The 21,212-nt window shown below is 43.3% G+C and overlaps 1 protein-coding gene across 2 annotated transcripts in view; it reads left to right on the top strand.

Annotated features, from left to right (window-relative positions):
- The window catches only part of ELP3 (elongator acetyltransferase complex subunit 3), a 134,091-nt gene that overhangs the window by 78,829 nt on the left and 34,050 nt on the right, over positions 1 to 21,212 (top strand). For both annotated transcript variants that reach the window (XM_073586335.1, XM_073586336.1), the window contains one exon: positions 17,161 to 17,287. In XM_073586335.1, the coding sequence (XP_073442436.1) occupies positions 17,161 to 17,287 (127 nt within the window). The remainder of the gene's footprint in view (positions 1 to 17,160; positions 17,288 to 21,212) is intronic.

Here is a 21,212-nt window from a genome sequence, read left to right as displayed (position 1 = left end):
AATGTGATGAACATCTTCACCGTCACATATTTCAAACTGCAACTTGAAAAAAAAAACGCCAACGTAAATACGTGTCTCCACTGTCAGAGGAGCAGCATGGTGAACAAACATACCTGATCTGCTCACTCGGCAGTGAGCACAATGGTTTATTTTTCTCCAGAACCATCTTGCTTCATGCCCATTGGTAAACACGTTTCGCTCAGTCAGTTTGAGAGCTTTACATCCTAATGCTGAGACAGAGCTAACAGCTGGGTGAAGCTGGAGGAAATTAGTCATTTTCTCAATCCTGAGTGATCAAATCGGGAATCGGGTCACAATGCTTCTCCTCTGACAGCTGAGACACATGTATCAAAGAGAGTTTCAGGCTACATCACTTCCTGATAGGTGACTAGTACTCGTTGCAGTTTGAAATATGTGACTGCAACCATTATTCTCGGAAATCCACTTTTAAAGTTTTATTCCCATAATATCAATTATGACTCGGTGGCTTAAAATCCTAAATGAAGTAAAGATGGTAAATGCCATTAATTTTCCAACTTGAAAATATAGCTAGTCCTTTATACTATCTGAAAGATGGTGTCATGGGGGCAGACAAAAATTAACCTAACCTCTAACACTTGCTGCTGTTAAAGCCCCTTTCAGACAGCTGCATTTCAGGGGCACATCTGTTCGCCACCCATCAACCCCGCCTCCCCAGTAATATAATAACTGGATTATTGAAGTGATCAGATTTTAAGGAGAGTAAATATAAAAGCTAAATGTTAGAAGTTTTTCAAGTTATCATAAAAATACATTACCAGTAACAAAGTCGATTTTTCATCACAATTAATGCTGTGAAAATAATATAAATTAAAAAAAATAAATAATGGTGTAATTTCATTTTTTCCCACCTTTTCTCCACTAGTTTTATTTATTTTTTTACATTTTTCTGTACATAATATATGACGTCATTCAAAACTGCTAATAACGAGCCATCTTACAGCTTTGTGGACGGTAAAGAAACAACAATCTTATGGCTCTTGCTAGAAGAGAAGGAAGAAAAAGGATAATTGGAGAAGGGTCATTGTGACCCGTGTTATATAAAGTAACATCTCTCAGCCCCCTGTGTAATTAATGATCGATGCACATATCATCTACTTCTCAACGCACATGACCGTCCTTCCGGATAATGCAGGAATGCTGCCATGTTTAAGTGCTTCTTCTTCCTTGAGGGTCTTTGTGAAGAAAATGTAGAATTAATAAAAGTTTATGGTGAGCAGATAAGAGGCTCTTACCCGTCTGCGAGGAACGTGAATTATCCAGTCTATTAGTTATCCATGAAGTGCTGTCATTACTGGAGAAACCATTCATTACTACTTAATTATTACTCTGAGCCCAAAAGAATCTGTGTAATAGACAGGGCGCCATTGTCCGCAGTTACCACCGATCGGTTACACTTCTCTGCTAAATGTCAAGCACCCCTCCACAATACTGAAGGGGAGACTCAAGGGGACATTTCCTTGCCGGCCTGTAAATCTCATGCTGATCTGTACTACAGTGGACACCTGGGCCATACCTGCAATTAGAGGCTTTATGGGTACAGACACTTTGGCAGCCACTTTTAAAATTTGAATAAAGTTTTGTAAGGTTTGAGGAAAGTTTGTAAGGTGTAAGGTTTGAGGAAAGTGTTGTTAGGTTTGAGGAAAGTGTTGTAAGGTTTGAGGAAAGAGGAAAGTGTTGTAAGGTTTGAGGAAAGTGTTGTAAGGTTTGAGGAAAGTTTTGTAAGGTGTAAGGTTAGAGGAAATTGTTAGGTTTGAGGAAAGTGTTGTAAGGTTTGAGGAAAGTGTTGTAAGGTTTGAGGAAAGTGTTGTAAGGTTTGAGGAAAGTGTTGTAAGGTTTGAGGAAAGTGTTGTAAGGTTTGAGGAAAGTGTTGTAAGGTTTGAGGAAAGTGTTGTAAGGTTTGAGGAAAGTGTTGGAAAGTTTGTAAAGTTTGAGGAAAGTTTTGTAAGGTGTAAGGTTAGAGGAAATTGTTAGGTTTGAGGAAAGTGTTGTAAGGTTTGAGGAAAGTGTTAGGTTTGAGGGATGTGTTGTTAGGTTTGAGGAAAGTGTTGTTAGGTTTGAGGAAAGTGTTGTAAGGTTTGAGGAAAGTGTTGTAAGGTTTGAGGAAAATTGGTAAATATTCCTAGCTTTAAAAAGAACTTTGACTGTTTTATGTATAAAGATCAATGTCTTCACAAACTTTCTTCCACTAGTCCCTTATGTTAGAGCTACCTGAAAGGTTACAGAATCAGACTACTTATGGCTTGTTGATAATCTGTGACTATAGAGACACACAGGTCATCATTTTATAACTTTTTCTTCAATTTTAGTTCTACAAAGCATTTCCCCCCCCTATGGAATTCCGTTGGGCACCATACACCAGACATATTATGTCCCTGTTGAAGTTTCCCTTTTTTCTCAATAAGTGCTTTAAGTTTATGACACTTTGGTCCTGATTCATCAATAATGGCAAGTGGCATTCTCCTCCGTTCTGTTCTCATCACAAAGGGACTGGAGTTGGATTTGTGGCACAAGGAATGCCACAGCTCGTAACGTTCCCACTGTGCTCATTTTTGGCAAAGCTGGTCTAAACTAGCGTGCAGACAGCAAAAGTCTTTTTTTTTGCACAACCCCACATTGCGCATAATATTTTGCTACTTTTCAAAGCAATTTGCTCTAGAATTTTGACGTAATCGCTTTGATGAATCTGGGTCTTTGTCCTGGCCATTAACCCAGCACAATTAAAACTTCTGCATTGTGGCAGATTTACATAACCATAGACACTGGGGTGAAAAAACATGTTCCCTAGGGATCTTTTATGATTTTGTGAATGACAGATCATGTAAAAAAAAAAAAAAATATAGATAGTCAAGGCCGAAAGTGTTGGCACTCTTGAAATTGTTCCTGAAAATTAAGTATTTTTCCCTGAAAATTATTGCAGTTACACATGTTTTGTTATCCACATGTTTATTTAATTTGTGTGTATTGGAACAACACAAATAATACAGAGAAAAAAAAAGACAAATTGGATGTAATTTAGCATAAAACTCCAAAAATGGGCCAGACAAAATTGTTGGCACCCTCGATGTAATATTTCGTTGCACGCCCTTTGGAATAAATAACCATCCATAAGCTTCTTACTCCTCTCAGCTGGAATTTTGGAGGACTCTTCTTTTGTAAACTGCTCCAGGTCTCTCATATCTGAAGGCACCTTCTCCCAACAGTAATTTTAAGATCTCCCCACAGGTGATCAATGGGATTTAGATATGGACTCATTGCTGCCGTTTCAGAGCTCTCCACCACTTTGTTTCCAGCCGTTTCTGGGGGCTTCTTGTAGTATGTTTGGGATCATTGTCCTACTGAAAGACCCATGACCTAGGATGCAAACCCAGTTGTGATGGTGTGATATGTTATGTGGATGTCATTTTTTGTATATTCCTATTTTTAACAATTCCAGTTATTTTCATAGTGTTTTTCTTATTACATTGTAAGTCTACAGCCTCACTGTATCTGTCTCTTGATGACCCCCTGTAGTGCATTAATCCCTAAGGCCTTTTGTTCTCCTCTGGGAGGCAACTTGTTTGACTACTCCTGGACAAGATCGGCAGCTGGACAAGTCAGTTCCGGTAGAGACAAGATGGTGAAAAGGCTGCATTTCAGAGAGAAGGACCCATTTTTATCCTCTGGTGCTAGAGTTTTGAAATCTCGTTTCCCTGGACATTTTATCCTGATACTGGACTGCATTCTTATTCTGGACTATCTTATCCTTTGTGTGGTGGACTGAATATGGACCTTTTCGTATTTTTGCCTGAATTAAGGTCTTGGAATTGTTCACTCTTTGCTTGCTCTGTTGATTGTGTGATACCAGAGAAGGACCCCGTGACACCAGTTTTCTGACAATGGGCGCTAATTTGTGACCCAAAATCCTTTGGTAATCATCAGATTTCAAGATGCCTTATACACACTCAAGGCACCCAATGCCAGAAGCAGCAATACAACTCCAAAACATCTTTGTACCTCCACCATATTTGACTGTAGGTACTGTGTTCTTTTCTCTGTAGTCTCATTCTCTTTTCCGTAAACAGTAGAATGCTGTGCTTCACCAAAAAGCTCTATCTTGGTCTCATCTGTCCACAAGAAGCTTTCTCAGAAAGATTTTGGCTTACTCATGTACATTTTGTTAAATTTTGGTCTAACTTCGTCTTCTGCTATAGCATTTCATCTCATTCACATGTGGATGGATAGTTCACGCTGACACTGATGCACGCTGTGCCTTCAGGGCAGCTTAAATTTCTTTGTAACTTGATTGCAGCAGCTTATCCACCATCCGGACTATCCTGCGTTGCAAAGTTTCATCAATTTTTCTCCATGTCTATGGGTTGTAAACTTCTTGATTATGTTGCACATCGTGGACAAAGGAACATCAAGGTCTCTGAAGAGAAGCTTGTAACCTTGAGATTATTGATATTCTTCAACAATTTTGTCCTCAGACAGTTCTCTTCTCCTCTTTTCTCTATGCTTAGTTTGGCACTCACAGACACACAATGCAAAGATTGAGTCAACCTCTCCCCTTTTTATCTGGTTTCAGGTGTGACTTTCATAATGTCTGTCACGGTGTCCTTCTCCGATACCACACAATCAACAGAGCAAGGGAAGTTTGAACAATCCCAAGACCTTTATTACAGGCAAAATTAGAAGGTCCATAAACAATCCACCACACTGAGGATACAATAGTCCAGAATAAGGATGCAGTCCAGTAACAGGATACCTTTTCGTATTTTTGCCTGAATAAAGGTCTTGGAATTGTTCACTCTTCGCTTGCTCTGTTGATTGTGTGATACCAGAGAAGGACCCCGTGACAACTGGTGGCAGCGGTGGGATCAACAGAGCGTCACCCAATGGAGAACCACCCACAGAGTGAGTACAGAAATTGGACTGTATGCAGTTTACAGGAGAGAGCCAGAGACCTGGGCCTGCACTACCAGGGACTGACTAAAGAGGCCTTAATCGATCTACTGGTGGGCGCTAGCCCGGCCACCTCCTCCCAGATGTCTGAAGGACGAGCACTGGAGACAGGGATCCCCATCCAGAAAAGCCAGTGGTTGGTGTGGTATGAAGAAGAGATGGCGGTTCTGGGCCCCGGCGTCTCTCAGGAGTACAAGGAGGAGGCTGCCCACCGGGCACAGCGGAGACAGGAAGCAATGGAGCTTGAAAAAGGGAGTAACGCAATGTGGAGTGTAACCCCAACGATCCGGGAGCCTGTACGGATCACCCGGACAGAGTTTAAGCCATTTGATGAGGCTTCTGGAGATGTGGAGGGGTTCTTCAAAAACTTTGAGCAGCAGTGTGCTGTGATGGAGGTGCCCCACTCTAGCTGGATGCGTTTGTTAGTGGGGCTCCTGAACGGAAGCTTGGCGGAGGCTTACCGAACCATTGATGCACTGCGGAATCGGGATTATAACATTCTAAAACGGACTATCCTTTTTTTTAATCAGATAGTTTTTATTCACATTTTCGTTATAACAAACAAGTGAAAAACAACTGTATCACCATCCATCCCACCCTTCCCCCCCCCCCAACACCCCACACCCCCAGCCCGGTCCACAAAAGAAATAAGAAAATTATACACAAAAAGCACAAATCTTATGAAAATATAAAATACATGCACATAGACACAGTGGATAACAATGTTGACCAACATCAGCTATTAGACAAATAGGTTTGCTGCCGGCAGACCCGGGGTGTCCAGCCAACCAGCCCAAATTTGCTCAAAAGTATTCGGTCGTCCCCTCTTAAGGTATATGGCTTTTTCTCTATAGAGTATATAGTTTAATTTATTGATATATTCTGTCCGAGATGGCACCTTATCTGAAATCCAATGGTATGCTATCAGCTTCCTAGCAGCATAAAGCATTCTGGCAACAGCGGTTTGAAGGTATTCATCTCCCCCCACATCCTCCACATAACCCAAGACACAGACAACGGGATCTCGCGGGATATCCTGTCCTGTAGTCACGTGGATCAAATTAAGGACCAGAATCCAAAATACCTGCAGGCAGGGGCCCGTCCACAACATATGTAAGATAATGCGGACTATCCTGGATTACCATGCTATCTCCCCAGACTCATATAGGGCCAAGTTCCAAGACCTCCCATGCACCACGGGGGGATCATTTAGGATGTATGCACATAAGATGTCCGAGGCATGTCGGAGATGGCTGGAAGCAGAAAACGCCTTTACTGTGGAAGATGTTATACAGGCGTTCCTTATAGAACAATTTCTTGCCAAGTGCCCTGCAGAGGTACCGGAATGGGTCCAGGCGCGCACGCCGTGTACCGTGGATAGAGCTGCAGCCCTGGCCGATGAAGCCCTTACTATCCGGCTGCAATGGAGGAGGCTTCTGGACAATGAACCACGGCCTGCTCCCACGCCCCGTCCCCCTCCAATTATATCTGCCCTTCCACCTAGTCGCAAGCCGATGACAATCACGCCTCACAATCCTAGGCCTCAACAGTTCCGACCACGACCTGGTGGTATCACAGAGAGGAGGTGTTATGGGTGTGGGCAACCTGGACATTTGCAGTCTGGCTGTCCCTCCAGGATTCGGAGGGAGCCCCACGCAGCCCCACCTCGTCCAGTGCATCTTGTACACTCCATCCCGCCTGAGGAAGAGCTACCACCACCCTCACCAGAGTGGACCACGGCACCATAGATACCCCTCCTGGAGTGTACGGACTCTGGCCTCTGTCCTTTAGCTACTCAGAGCAACGGCAACGCCACCTGCAGGATGTCTTTATTGATGGATACAAAGTGTCAGGATTTAGAGACACGGGGGCATTCTTGACTATCGCTGACCCCCGTGTGGTTCGACCCGAGGCAATTCACCAGGGTCCGGGAATTCCCATTGTCCTGGCGGGCGGTGCCCGCAAATATATACAGCGAGCTTCTGTGCGTTTGGATTATGTTTGTGGAGAAAAACTGTGTTGGATTGGAGTTATGGGAGGACTTCCTGCAGATATCCTCCTTGGGAACGACATTGGGGAGTTACAGTGCCAATTTGTGGGAGCAGTCACCCGACTACAGGCCCTTCAAGCACTACATCATCCGGACCCCACCGGGGAGCAACCACCACGAACCGCATCAGAGTCGGTAAGCAATACTTTCGCTGCTACTACATTGGGAGAGTCTTTGGACAGAGAGGAGTTTAGGAGAGAAATAGAGGGTGACACTACCTTAGCAGCCCTTAGGCGAAAGGCAGAAACTGGGCACATGGGAGATAATTGGGATGGCCTCACTCGAGAAAACGGACTGTATTATCGTGTAACAAAGGGCAGTGACCAGGGCAACCCTGATGCAACGACCAGGCAACTCATTGTCCCTCAGAAGTACAGGGCACAGCTACTTCAACTGGCCCATGACATCCCCTTGGCTGGGCATCAAGGGAGAAAAAGGACTGAAAAGAGACTCACCCAAAGTTTTTACTGGCCGGGCGTCTCGCAGTCGGTAGCCCATTATTGCCGCACCTGTGATGTGTGCCAGCGAATGCGGCATCCAGGAGCTCTTCATAAGGTACCCCTGCAATCCCTGCCCATAATTGAGGAACCATTTCAACGTGTAGCCGTCGACCTCATAGGTCCTCTGGCCCACCCCAGCAGGTCAGGGAAAAAATATATCCTGACCGTGGTGGATTATGCCACTAGGTATCCTGAAGCTGTGGCCCTGTCCAGTATTACAGCAGTAAAGGTAGCCGAGGCCCTTGTTACCATCTTTACCCGGGTAGGGTTTCCTAGTGAAATATTGTCGGATCAAGGCACTCAGTTCATGTCAGATCTGGTCCAGTCCCTATGGCATACCTGTGGTGTTCGAGCCATTCGCACCACCCCATACCACCCGCAGACCAACGGACTATGTGAACGCTTTAATGGAACCCTAAAAAATATGCTGAGGGCTTTTGTTGACGTTGAAAAAGACTGGGAAAAGTACCTGCCACATCTCCTCTTCGCCTAGCGGGAGGTTCCCCAAAAGTCCACAGGGTTCTCTCCCTTCGAACTACTGTTTAGCCGGAAGGTCCGTGGGCCTCTCACTCTTCTTTATTCTCATTTGCACAAGGAAAGACTAGAAGCAATGGGATGAAACTGAATGGGAGGAGACACAGATTAGATATTAGAAAAAACTTTTTGACAGAGTGATCAATGAGTGGAACAGGCTGCCACGAGAAGTGGTGAGTTCTCCTTCAATGGAAGTCTTCAAACAGAGGCTGGACAGACATCTAACTGGGATGATTTAGCGAATCCTGCTTTGAGCAGGGGGTTGGACCAGATGGCCCAGGAGGTCCCTTCCAACTCTACGATTCTATGATTCTATGATTCTGAAAGAACATTTGGAGGGAGACATCTCAGATACCAGAATGCCCATCGTTCCCTATGTTCTAGAGCTCAGAGACCGTCTCGCCCAGCTAGCTACCTTCGCTAAAGAACATCAGCGAATGGCCCAGTCCAGACAAAAAACCTGGTATGACCGTAATGCCAGGAACCGGGAATTTATGGAAGGACAGCAAGTGCTCATGATTACTGCTTCCCCTGCCAACAAGCTTCAAGCAGTGTGGGAAGGCCCTTATCAGTTTGTCAAGAAAATTAATGACACTAACTATGTTATTGCCCTGGACTCTAGTGGTCGACGACAGAAAACCGTCCACATTAACATGCTGAAAGACTACCACGACCAATCTCTGCCTGTTCTAGCTGTCTGCCACCCCCCTAGTGATACCGCCGACGACGAGTATCTCCCAGATCTCCTCCAGGTTGCCCAAGCGGGAGGATCACTGGAACAAGTGCCCCTGGGCTCCCATTTATTGGATATACAAAAGGACGGTATTATCGCCGTACTAAGGCCGAGGGCTGCTGCTTTCTCCTCAAAGCCGGGGAAGACTACTCTCACCAGTCACCATGTGGAAACCCCCGGACAACGCCCCATCCAGCAGGCTGCCTACCGGGTTCCAGAGGCTGTTCAAGGAGTGATAAAGAACGAACTGGAGAAGATGAAACAACTGGGAGTTATTCAGCCATCTCACAGTTCTTGGGCCTCTCCTGTCGTCCTGGTCCCCAAGAAGGATGGTACAACACGATTCTGCGTTGATTACAGACGACTAAATGATGCCACCAAGAGTGATGCTTATCCCATGCCCAGGATTGATGATCTATTGGATCGTCTGGCCAGTGCCCAATTTGTGACCACGTTAGACTTGAGCAAGGGGTACTGGCAGATACCCCTAACGGAGGACGCTCGGGAGCGCTCAGCCTTCATTACTCCATTTGGGCTTTATGAGTTCCTGGAAATGCCCTTTGGGATGAAAACTGCCCCTGCTACTTTCCAGAGACTGGTGGATCGACTGTTACAACAATGTCAGGACTTTGCCTGTGCTTACTTAGACGACATCGCCATTTTTAGCACAACCTGGGAGGAACATCTTAAACACTTGGGCATAGTGCTGGACTGTATCCTTACTGCAGGACTGACCATTCGCCCTGATAAGTGCCAAATAGGGATGGCTGAGGTGCAGTACCTCGGGCATAGAGTAGGGGGTGGACACTAAGGTCTGAGCCTGCCAAGGTGGAAGCCATTAGCAACTGGTGTAGACCCCAGACTAAAAAGCAGGTACTTGCGTTTTTAGGAACTGCTGGTTACTATCGCAAATTTGTTTCTAATTTCAGCACCTTGGCCAAGCACCTAACCGACCTGACCCGCAAGAACATGCCTAGGAATGTGACGTGGACGACGGCATGCGAGGAGGCCTTTTCAGCGTTAAAGACTGCCCTCGTCACTGCTCCTGTCTTGGCTGCCCCGGATTATAAACGCAGGTTCCTCTTGCAGACAGATGCATCCACCTTTGGGATTGGGGCAGTACTTAGCCAAGTGAACGCCGCCGGAGAAGAACATCCTGTTGCTTTTGCCAGTCGGGAACTACTGGATCGGGAAGTTGCCTATGCCACTATTGAAAAGGAGTGCCTTGCCATCGTATGGGCGCTAAAAAAACTGCAGCCCTACTTGTATGGCAGAGACTTTACAATTGTTACAGACCACAACCCCCTCACATGGCTGAATCGCGTATCAGGGGACAATGGAAGATTGCTGCGGTGGAGCTTGTCCTTACAACCCTACAGCTTCTCCATCCAATACAAGCTAGGAAGCCAACACCAGAACGCCGATGGACTGTCTCGACAAGAAGAACCATAGGCTCCCCAGGCCGACCTACCCCTGCCACTGTACAAGGAATTATAAATAACTGAGCAATGTGGACTAAAGTGAGCAGGCCAGAGGTCTGTGTAGACCTCATGGCGTGCTCACTTATTATGGGGGGGGGAGAGGTTGTGATGGTGTGATATGTTATGTGGATGTCATTTTTTGTATATTCCTATTTTTAACAATTCCAGTTATTTTCATAGTGTTTTTCTTATTACATTGTAAGTCTACAGCCTCACTGTATCTGTCTCTTGATGACCCCCTGTAGTGCATTAATCCCTAAGGCCTTTTGTTCTCCTCTGGGAGGCAACTTGTTTGACTACCCCTGGACAAGGAAGGGGGTGGGGGGAAGAACGGCAGCTGGACAAGTCAGTTCCGGTAGAGACAAGATGGTGAAAAGGCTGCATTTCAGAGAGAAGGATCCATTTTTATCCTCTGGTGCTAGAGTTTTGAAATCTCGTTTCCCTGGACATTTTATCCTGATACTGGACTGCATTCTTATTCTGGACTATCTTATCCTTTGTGTGGTGGACTGAATATATGGACCTTTTCGTATTTTTGCCTGAATTAAAGTCTTGGAATTGTTCACTCTTCGCTTGTTCTGTTGATTGTGTGATACCAGAGAAGGATTCCGTGACACCAGTTTTCTGACAATGGGCACTAATTTGTGACCCAAAATCCTTTGGTAATCATCAGATTTCATGATGCCTTATGCACACTCAAGGTACCCAATGCCAGAAGCAGCATTACAACTCCAAAACATCTTTGTACCTCCACCATATTTGACTGTAGGTACTGTGTTCTTTTCTCTGTAGTCTCATTCTCTTTTCGGTAAACAGTAGAAAGCTGTGCTTCACCAAAAAGCTCTATCTTGGTCTCATCTGTCCACAAGAAGCTTTCTCAGAAAGATTTTTGCTTACTCATGTACATTTTGTTAAATTTTAGTCTACTTCATCTTCTGCCATAGCATTTCATCTCATTCACATGTGGATGGATAGTTCACGCTGACACTGATGCACGCTGTGCCTTCAGGGCAGCTTAAATTTCTTTGTAACTTGATTGCAGCTGCTTATCCACCATCCGGACTATCCTGCGTTGCAAAGTTTCATCAATTTTTCTCCATGTCTATGGAGATTAGCTACAGTGCCATGGGTTGTAAACTTCTTGATTATGTTGCACATCGTGGACAAAGGAACATCAAGGTCTCTGAAGAGAAGCTTGTAACCTTGAGATTATTGATATTCTTCAACAATTTTGTCCTCAGACAGTTCTCTTCTCCTCTTTTCTCTATGCTTAGTGTGGCACTCACAGACACACAATGCAAAGATTGAGTCAACGTCTCCCCTTTTTATCTGGTTTCAGGTGTGACTTTCATATTGTCTGTCACGGTGTCCTTCTCCGATACCACACAATCAACAGAGCAAGGGAAGTTTGAACAATCCCAAGACCTTTATTACAGGCAAAATTAGAAGGTCCATAAACAATCCACCACACTGAGGATACAATAGTCCAGAACAAGAATGTAGTCCAGTTATGGGATAAAACGTCCAGGGAGATGAGTCCAAAACTCTAGCACCAGAGGATAAGGGTACCGTTACACTTAGCGATTCACCAGCGATCCCGACAACAATATGGATCGCTGGTGCGTCGCTTAGTGGTCGCTAGTGAGCTGCCACACAGGCAGATCTCACCAGCGACATAGCAGCGGTCGGGGGTCGCTACTTACCTGTCAGACGCGGCGATCCTGACGTCCTCCCGCCCGCGTCCACGCGTCGCTCGTCGGCGCCACAGGAAGCCCAGCTGGAAGCACCAGACGAGAAATGGTCCAGGATGTTCTCGCGCGACCAGCGATGAGCAGCGGGGGAGCCGGTCGGAGGTATCAGACATAACGATATCGCTAGCAAAATCGCTGCTGCGTCACAAAATCGGTGACGTTATAGCGATATTGCTAGCGATATCGCTATGTGTAACGGGTGCTTCAAATGGGTCCAAACGCTTCCTTCTCTCTGTGATACAGTCTTTACACGACGCTCTCTACACAGGAACTGACTTCTCCAACTCCTGTCCTCCCCACCCCCTTCCTTGTGTCCAGAGGTAGTAAAACAGGTTGGGGCGGTTTGCAGGCCTCCCAGATGAGAACAAAGGAGCCTTGGGGATTAAGGAACTACAGGGGGTCATCAAGAGACAGATACAGTCAGGCTGTAGATTTACAAGGCAACAAGAAAAACACTATGAAAATAAGAAAATAGAAATATACACAAAATGATATCCACATAGCATATCCCACCATCACATTGTGCATACCTGTTACTTGCCACAGGTGAGTCTGAACGAGCATCACATGCTTTAATCAAAGTTGCTTAGCCCCAATGTTAGAAAGATGCCTACAATTGTGTCTGGCCTATTTTGGGGGTTTTGTGGGAAATTACGTCCAATTTGCCTTTTTTCTTCTCCGTTGCAATTAACACAAGGAATTAATCAGGGACAAATACTTAATTTAAAAAAAAAAAAATTTGAGAGTCCCAAGACATTTGCCCTCAACTGTATAATTAATATAAATGTGCATGTACAGTACTGTACATCATTTCTTTTCGACAGGAAGTTGTTCCAAACATCTTTGTGACCTGACCCCAGATCTTCTGTGTATGAGGCTTCTGCTGATCCTTCTGCCTCTTCATGTGATCCCATCTGGAGAATTATTTAAATCATCATGTGATACCATCTTGGAGGCATCTGATTGGCTCTGCAGCCAGACAACGACCCACAACATCCAACCAATGCCGGTAAGAATGAGGAGTCTTGGGGGTGATGATCCGACCTCCACAGAGCCCTGATCTCACATCATCCAGTCTGTCTGGGATCTCATGAAGAGACAGAAGGATCCGCACAAGCCTCATACACAGGAGATCTGGAGTCAGGGCTCCAAGATGTTAGAAAGAAACTTCTGCTGAGATCCCACAACACCCAAAAAGTTGCGACAACAAGAAAATATTTAAAAAAGTCTATATTGTTTTATATAAAACATTTTCTTATATTCATATAACAAAACAATAAAACACCTACACATATTATGTGTCCACACGACCGTAATAATCCAGAGAATTAATTTTGACTGTTGAAGTGAGTTCTTGACCCAATGATCTATTTCTTCTCTTTACGTATCAGTAGAAGTACGAGTAACGGCCGCTAGTAATTACCTTGTGGGAGGTGGTGGCGTCACAAATATTAATATTATACTATTATTGCCCTTTTGTTTTATTATTCTGCTGATTGTAGCTGAACATTGCAGGCGATGCCGTAATGTCAGCACTGACTGTACCTTTGTTTTCTTGTTTGTTTCCTTTTTTTGAATTTTCTTTGGCAAATTATTGTCATAATACTAAAAATTTCAATGGACTCCTAGTTTTCACTTTTGTATATACTCAGAAAATTCTGCACCTGAGGGATATAAAGGAACACTATACTTTACAAACTCCCTTATATTCAGTGAGTGCAACTCTGAGGTATAATACAGGATGAACTCAGGATTAGTAATGTATGTACACAATGACTGCACCAGCAGAATAGTGAGTGCAGCTCTGGAGTATAATACAGGATGAACTCAGGATTTGTAATGTATGTACACAGTGACTGCACCAGCAGAATAGTGAGTGCAGCTCTGGAGTATAATACAGGATGTAAGTCAGGATCAGTAATGTAATGTATGTACACAGTGACTGCACCAGCAGAATAGTGAGTGCAGCTCTGGAGTATAATACAGGATGTAACTCAGGATCAGTAATGTAATGTATGTACACAGTGACTGCACCAGCAGAATAGTGAGTGCAGTTCTGGGGTATAATACAGGATGTAACTCAGGTTCAGTAATGTACAGTGGGGAAAAAAAGTATTTAGTCAGTCAGCAATAGTGCAAGTTCCACCACTTAAAAAGATGAGAGGCGTCTGTAATTTACATCATAGGTAGACCTCAACTATGGGAGACAAACTGAGAAAAAAAAATCCAGAAAATCACATTGTCTGTTTTTTTTTCATTTTATTTGCATATTATGGTGGAAAATAAGTATTTGGTCAGAAACAAAATTTCATCTCAATACTTTGTGATATATCCTTTGTTGGCAATGACAGAGGTCAAACGTTTTCTGTAAGTCTTCACAAGGTTGCCACACACTGTTGTTGGTATGTTGGCCCATTCCTCCATGCAGATCTCCTCTAGAGCAGTGATGTTTTTGGCTTTTCGCTTGGCAACACGGACTTTCAACTCCCTCCAAAGGTTTTCTATAGGGTTGAGATCTGGAGACTGGCTAGGCCACTCCAGGACCTTGAAATGCTTCTTACGAAGCCACTCCTTCGTTGCCCTGGCGGTGTGCTTTGGATCATTGTCATGTTGAAAGACCCAGCCACGTTTCATTTTCAATGCCCTTGCTGATGGAAGGAGGTTTGCACTCAAAATCTCACGATACATGGCCCCATTCATTCTTTCATGTACCCGGATCAGTCGTCCTGGCCCCTTTGCAGAGAAACAGCCCCAAAGCATGATGTTTCCACCACCATGCTTTACAGTAGGTATGGTGTTTGATGGATGCAACTCAGTATTCTTTTTCCTCCAAACACGACAAGTTGTGTTTCTACCAAACAGTTCCAGTTTGGTTTCATCAGACCATAGGACATTCTCCCAAAACTCCTCTGGATCATCCAAATGCTCTCTAGCAAACTTCAGACGGGCCCGGACATGTACAGGCTTATGCAGTGGGACACGTCTGGCACTGCAGGATCTGAGTCCATGGTGGCGTAGTGTGTTACTTATGGTAGGCCTGGTGACATTGGTCTCAGCTCTCTGGAGTTCATTCACTAGGTCCCCCCGCGTGGTTCTGGGATTTTTGCTCACCGTTCTTGTGATCATTCTGACCCCACGGGGTGGGATTTTGCGTGGAGCACCAGATCGAGGGAGATTATCAGTGGTCTTGTATGTCTTCCATTTTCTAATTATTGCTCCCACAGTTGATTTCTTCACTCCAAGCTGGTTGGCTATTGCAGATTCAGTCTTCCCAGCCTGGTGCAAGGCTACAATTTTGTTTCTGGTGTCCTTTGACAGCTCTTTGGTCTTCACCATAGTGGAGTTTGGAGTCAGACTGTTTGAGGGTGTGCACAGGTGTCTTTTTATACTGATAACAAGTTTAAACAGGTGCCATTACTACAGGTAATGAGTGGAGGAAAGAGGAGACTCTTAAAGAAGAAGTTACAGGTCTGTGAGAGCCAGAAATCTTGATTGCTTGTTTCTGACCAAATACTTATTTTCCACCATAATATGCAAATAAAATGAAAAAAAAAAAAACAATGTGATTTTCTGGATTTTTTTTTCTCAGTTTGTCTCCCATAGTTGAGGTCTACCTATGATGTAAATTACAGACGCCTCTCATCTTTTTAAGTGGTGGAACTTGCACTATTGCTGACTGACTAAATACTTTTTTTCCCCACTGTATATACACAGTGACTGCACCAGCAGAATAGTGAGTGCAGCTCTGGAGTATAATACAGGATGTAACTCAGGATCAGTAATGTAATGTATGTACACAGTGACTGCACCAGCATAATATTGAGTGCAGCTCTGGGGTGTAATACAAGATGTAACTCAGGATCAGTAATGTAATGTATAAACACAGTGACTGTACCAGCAGAATTGTGAGGGCAGCTCTGGGGTATAATACAGGATGTAACTCAGGATCAGTAATGTAATGTATGTACACAGTGACTGCACCAGCAGAATAGTGAGTGCAGCTCTGGGGTATAATACAGGATGTAACTCAGGATCAGTAATGTAATGTATAAACACAGTGACTACACCAGCAGAATTGTGAGGGCAGCTCTGGGGTATAATACAGGATGTAACTCAGGATCAGTAATGTAATGTATGTACACAGTGACTGCACCCGCAGAATAGTGAGTGCAGCTCTGGGGTATAATACAGCATGTAACTCAGGATCAGTAATGTCATGTATGTACACAGTGACTGCACCAGCAGAATAGTGAGTGCAGCTCTGGAGTATAATACAGGATGTAACTCAGGATCAGTAATGTAATGTATGTACACAGTGACTGCACCAGCAGAATAGTGAGTGCAGCTCTGGGGTGTAATACAAGATGTAACTCAGGATCAGTAATGTAATGTATGTACATAATGACTGCACCAGCAGAATAGTGAGTGCAGCTCTGGAGTATAATACAGGATGTAAGTCAGGATCAGTAATGTAATGTATGTACACAGTGACTGCACCAGCAGAATAGTGAGTGCAGTTCTGGGGTATAATACAGGATGTAACTCGGGTTCAGTAATGTATATACACAGTGACTGCACCAGCAGAATAGTGAGTGCAGCTCTGGAGTATAATACAGGATGTAACTCAGGATCAGTAATGTAATGTATGTACACAGTGACTGCACCAGCAGAATAGTGAGTGCAGCTCTGGGGTATAATACAGGATGTAACTCAGGATCAGTAATGTATATACACAGTGACTGCACCAGCTTAATAGTGCAGCTCTGGAGTATAATACAGGATGTAACTCAGGATCAGTAATGTAATGTATGTACACAGTGACTGCACCAGCAGAATAGTGAGTGCAGCTCTGGGGTATAATACAGGATGTAACTCAGGATCAGTAATGTAATGTATGTACACAGTGACTGCACCAGCAGAATAGTGAGTGCAGCTCTGGAGTATAATACAGGATATAACTCAGGATCAGTAATGTAATGTATGTACACAGTGACTGCACCAGCAGAATAGTGAGTGCAGCTCTGGGGTATAATACAGGATGTAACTCAGGATCAGTAATGCTTCATATTTTCACTCCTCTTTTATCTCTTAGTCCTTACTATGTTCTCTTTCCCATCTTCTCTTTCAGGGGTCACACAGTGAAGGCGGTGTGCGAGTCGTTTCACATGGCTAAGGACGCCGGATTCAAAGTGGTTTCGCACATGATGCCAGATCTGCCGAACATGGGGCTGGAGCGGGATATTGACCAATTCATAGTGAGTATCCCGATACAATCACGCCATGTGTCAGTATATGCAGTGTATGGAAGGTTACAGCTTGTGATGGCGCCATTATTAGTACACATGTGGGTATTGTCCATTCTGCGAGCTCACTCTAAGTGATCACCTGATCGGTTACTATTGATTTTTCAACAGCATTCACTTTACAGTGTAATTTACCTAAAAACGGGAAACAATTCTGAGAAATTGCAGTAAAAAAAAACAAAATACACGTCAGTGCTATAATGGGGATACCAAAGTTTGTAAAGTTTCTTTTTTTTATATTAAGTAATAAATAAAAGTCTGAAAATAAATTGTTTTTGATTCAAATTTAATGGATGCTTTTTCTCTTTCGGGTTAGTTAAATTTTGTATTTTGATAGATTTGACTTTATGGATGTGGCAATATCAGATTTTATCATTTTATTTATTTTTTATGTGGTGATAAAAAGCAAATGATTTGATTTTTTTTTGTTAAAAAAAATATATTTTTTTTTATATTTTTTTTTTCTCCCTTTTGGGGACTTCTTGCAACATGTAATAATTTTATGATTACTAGGAAAACTCACTCCATCATTATTATCAGGGTGTAGCATCTTATAGCGGTGTACAGGGTGGCGGGTTTTTCCCATAATTTTCCCAGTAATGAAGGTTTATGGCTCGCGTCATTGACGTCTCCTTACGGTAATTGGAGTGAGTCAGTTGCCTCTGATCCATCCCGGACTTGTGTCACAGATAAGATAATTAAATTAATAGTTGTAATAAATCACCTCCTCTCTAGACACGATTAATGGGGCTCTGAGCCCACCTGACACCTCATTCCCCAGCACGATATCTCGGCCTTTGTATTGTCGTCTCACCAAAAGGGATGAGGTGACACCTGTACGGTAACGGACAAGGGGGAGCGCGCTCATTAATCACAGGGAACGCGAGTCGTAAACACACCAGTCAATGCCAGGGTCTCTTTACAATGGGGGAATCCCAGATAGGACGACTGCTATTGACTGTCATTATTTCCCAGCAAAGTCAGCTGTGTCAGATCGTCATCCAGGATTGTCACAGAATAGAAGAACACCATATACTGCTGTTTATCCACATCTATAATTACAGAAAGCTTTATACAGGACATGACCCTCATAATGCTTCAGAAGATTACTACTACTGCTTCATTCTGCCCCCCTATGTACAAGAATATAACTACTATAATACTGCCCCCTATGTACAAGAATATAACTACTATAATACTACTCCTATGTACAAGAATATAACTACTATAATACTGCCCCCTATGTACAAGAATATAACTACTATAATACTGCCCCCTATGTACAAGAATATAACTACTATAATACTGCCCCTATGTCCAAGAATATAACTACTATAATACTGCCCCTATGTACAAGAATATAACTACTATAATACTGCCCCCTATGTACAAGAATATAACTACTATAATACTGCCCCCTATGTCCAAGAATATAACTACTATAATACTGCCCCTATGTCCAAGAATATAGCTACTATAATACTGCCCCTATGTACAAGAATATAACTACTATAATACTGCCCCTATGTACAAGAATATAACTACTATAATACTGCCCCCCTATGTGTAGTATCATATTCACTCAACTCTATTAGTGACCATAAACCAGTAGACAATTACATGTATAGGTGAAGTCTACAAACTCTATGGAGTCTGTGAGATGGTGACATCGGTGGAGCCCATTAGTCGTGATCACTACTGAGATCCCACTGCCCTCTCTGCGGTCTCCTATTTATTTTCCTGCTTTTTCCTTCCGATGTTGATAAGTAGACATAGCAATCATCAGACATACACTTTGTCAGCGCCAGCAGAATATTAGCTGGAAAATGAATTATAACAGCTTGTTCGCTGCTGCTTCTTGATGGACTCCCACACACTGAGTTTAGAGAAGGTTTCTTGCTGTAAAAAGTTAAAAAAAAAAAAAAAAAAAAAAACTGGTAAAAATTCAGAAAAACCTCTAGACTGTAACACTCTGTTGTGACCTGACTTGAAGTGCTGGCACTGGACTGTCAGCTCTCGTCACGCCCGGACGGGACAGGCAGCGACATAAAATCATCTTCATAAATTGTTCTACTGGCGGAACGTGCAGTAGTTAATCTTCACGTCAGACGGCTGACTTACTCCCTCTGCGTTCGTTACCGCTTCTGATATTTTTCACTTGCATATCAGTTTCCATTTTCGTCAGGGCATCAAAAATGGACTGTTCAGCCTGACAAAATTACGCTCCAAAGGATGAATGACAACTTGAGAAGACTGAGCCATATCATAAGATTGATTCTTCTGACTTCCCAAGAAGACAGAAACCTGGCCAAAAAGATTCACAGAAGAGCAGCAGCAAGAAAACCTCGGTCATCAGTGCTCCTCTCAGATTTGCCTATGTCCAACTTATTGGCGCCTTTTTCAAAGATGTCCCTTTGTCTAGTCCAGAATTTCAGTCTTTCCTGCCATAGTGTTGACTGTTGTGTAGAAATGACCTGCTGCTTTCAAGCTTGTAAAATCCTTAGCCTTTGGAGATATGAGAGGTTTCACAGGAAGGATTTTTGCATTGGTATATTTCACGCTTTAAAGCATATGATGTAAATCTTTAAAGAGGATCTCTCGCTTGCAAAATAAAAATGGAGTTCTATACCATGTAAAAATCCCTGAGATCTCCTGATTCTGAAACTTTTTTCCGTTTTGCTTTTCGTCGCTCCATCACAGAGATATTCACATTTGTTTCTCATGGAGTGTGGTATGTGAAATCTCTGCTTGTAGTGAAACTGGGCATTCCTTCAGTCTTCTCTGGGGGTTGTGCAATTTCTCCCCTCCCTCTGTAATACTGCAAATCAAAGCTCAGCAGCTGATCAAGCATGCTTAGATTCTGAGCTGTGATTGGCAGCTTCTGTGAGGGAGTGGCCCAACACTCCGAAAAAATGCCCAGATGTGCTACAAGCAGAGATTTCTCATACTACGCTCCAGATGAAACAAATGTGATTATCTCTGCAATAGAACGACGTAGCTCAAAACAGAAAAAAGCCTCAGAATCAGGGGAACGCAGGGATCATTATAAGGTATTTAACTCTGTTTTTTGAGCAAGTGATTGTTCCCTTTTTAAGGGGGATTTTGGATATTTATTGGCCAGCCAATCCTCCCGGGGAAAACTGTATTTTAGCTCTCTTTAATGAGAGAGAATCCTGTCTCTCTAGTGTCATCTATCGGAAGTTTCCACTTTGTGTTGACCCTGACGTCACTGGCGTTGTGATACATGACTGGACTCTCACCACAGTACTGACTTTGAGGAATTTTCTCTCCTGCAGAGTTGGTTTAGTTGATGCGTTTTGTTCCCTTCGTTACACTCTATTTTTCTTTGCTATCATCTCTTGGCAGGATTTTATGCTTTAGGGAACTCGCCAAAAAAAATTTCTTATCCTTATTTCCACTTGGATTTTTTTTTCTTTTCTCTAGTTTTTCTACAATTTTTTTTTTTTTTTTTTTTAAGATCAAATACCGTGTATGTATTCCTATCAGTCGGAGGTGACGTAGCAGCCACTGTTATATAATCGGCTTGTTACCTCTTACAGTCAGGAACTAATCCCTGACTGCTCGTCCCAGATGCTGTCATCTCGCTCCTGCTCCCTATGGGTAAATCTGAATATCACAAATCGCTTCTCGTATAGTTTCTGTCTATGGAGCTGTAAACCTGACAGTGCATTCCCCGCACAGTTAGCGTATGATAAATGTGATGTTGTTTTGGTTTGATGGACTGATACATTTTATGTCTGGATGATGCACTTTACTCCTTTAACAACATCTAGATTGTAAATCAAGTTTACTGATGGGAAAAATAAAAACTTCAAGGAAGAAACATCTGCAATTTTTTCAATTTACATACAGAATT

Source organism: Dendrobates tinctorius, unplaced genomic scaffold (genome assembly GCF_039654945.1).
Source record: "Dendrobates tinctorius isolate UK_male_01 unplaced genomic scaffold, ASM3965494v1 ptg000093l, whole genome shotgun sequence".
In the NCBI taxonomy this organism is placed as follows: Eukaryota; Metazoa; Chordata; class Amphibia; order Anura; family Dendrobatidae; genus Dendrobates; species Dendrobates tinctorius.
Note: the sequence above shows the minus strand (reverse complement) of the source record. Positions and strands in the feature narration are given on the sequence as shown.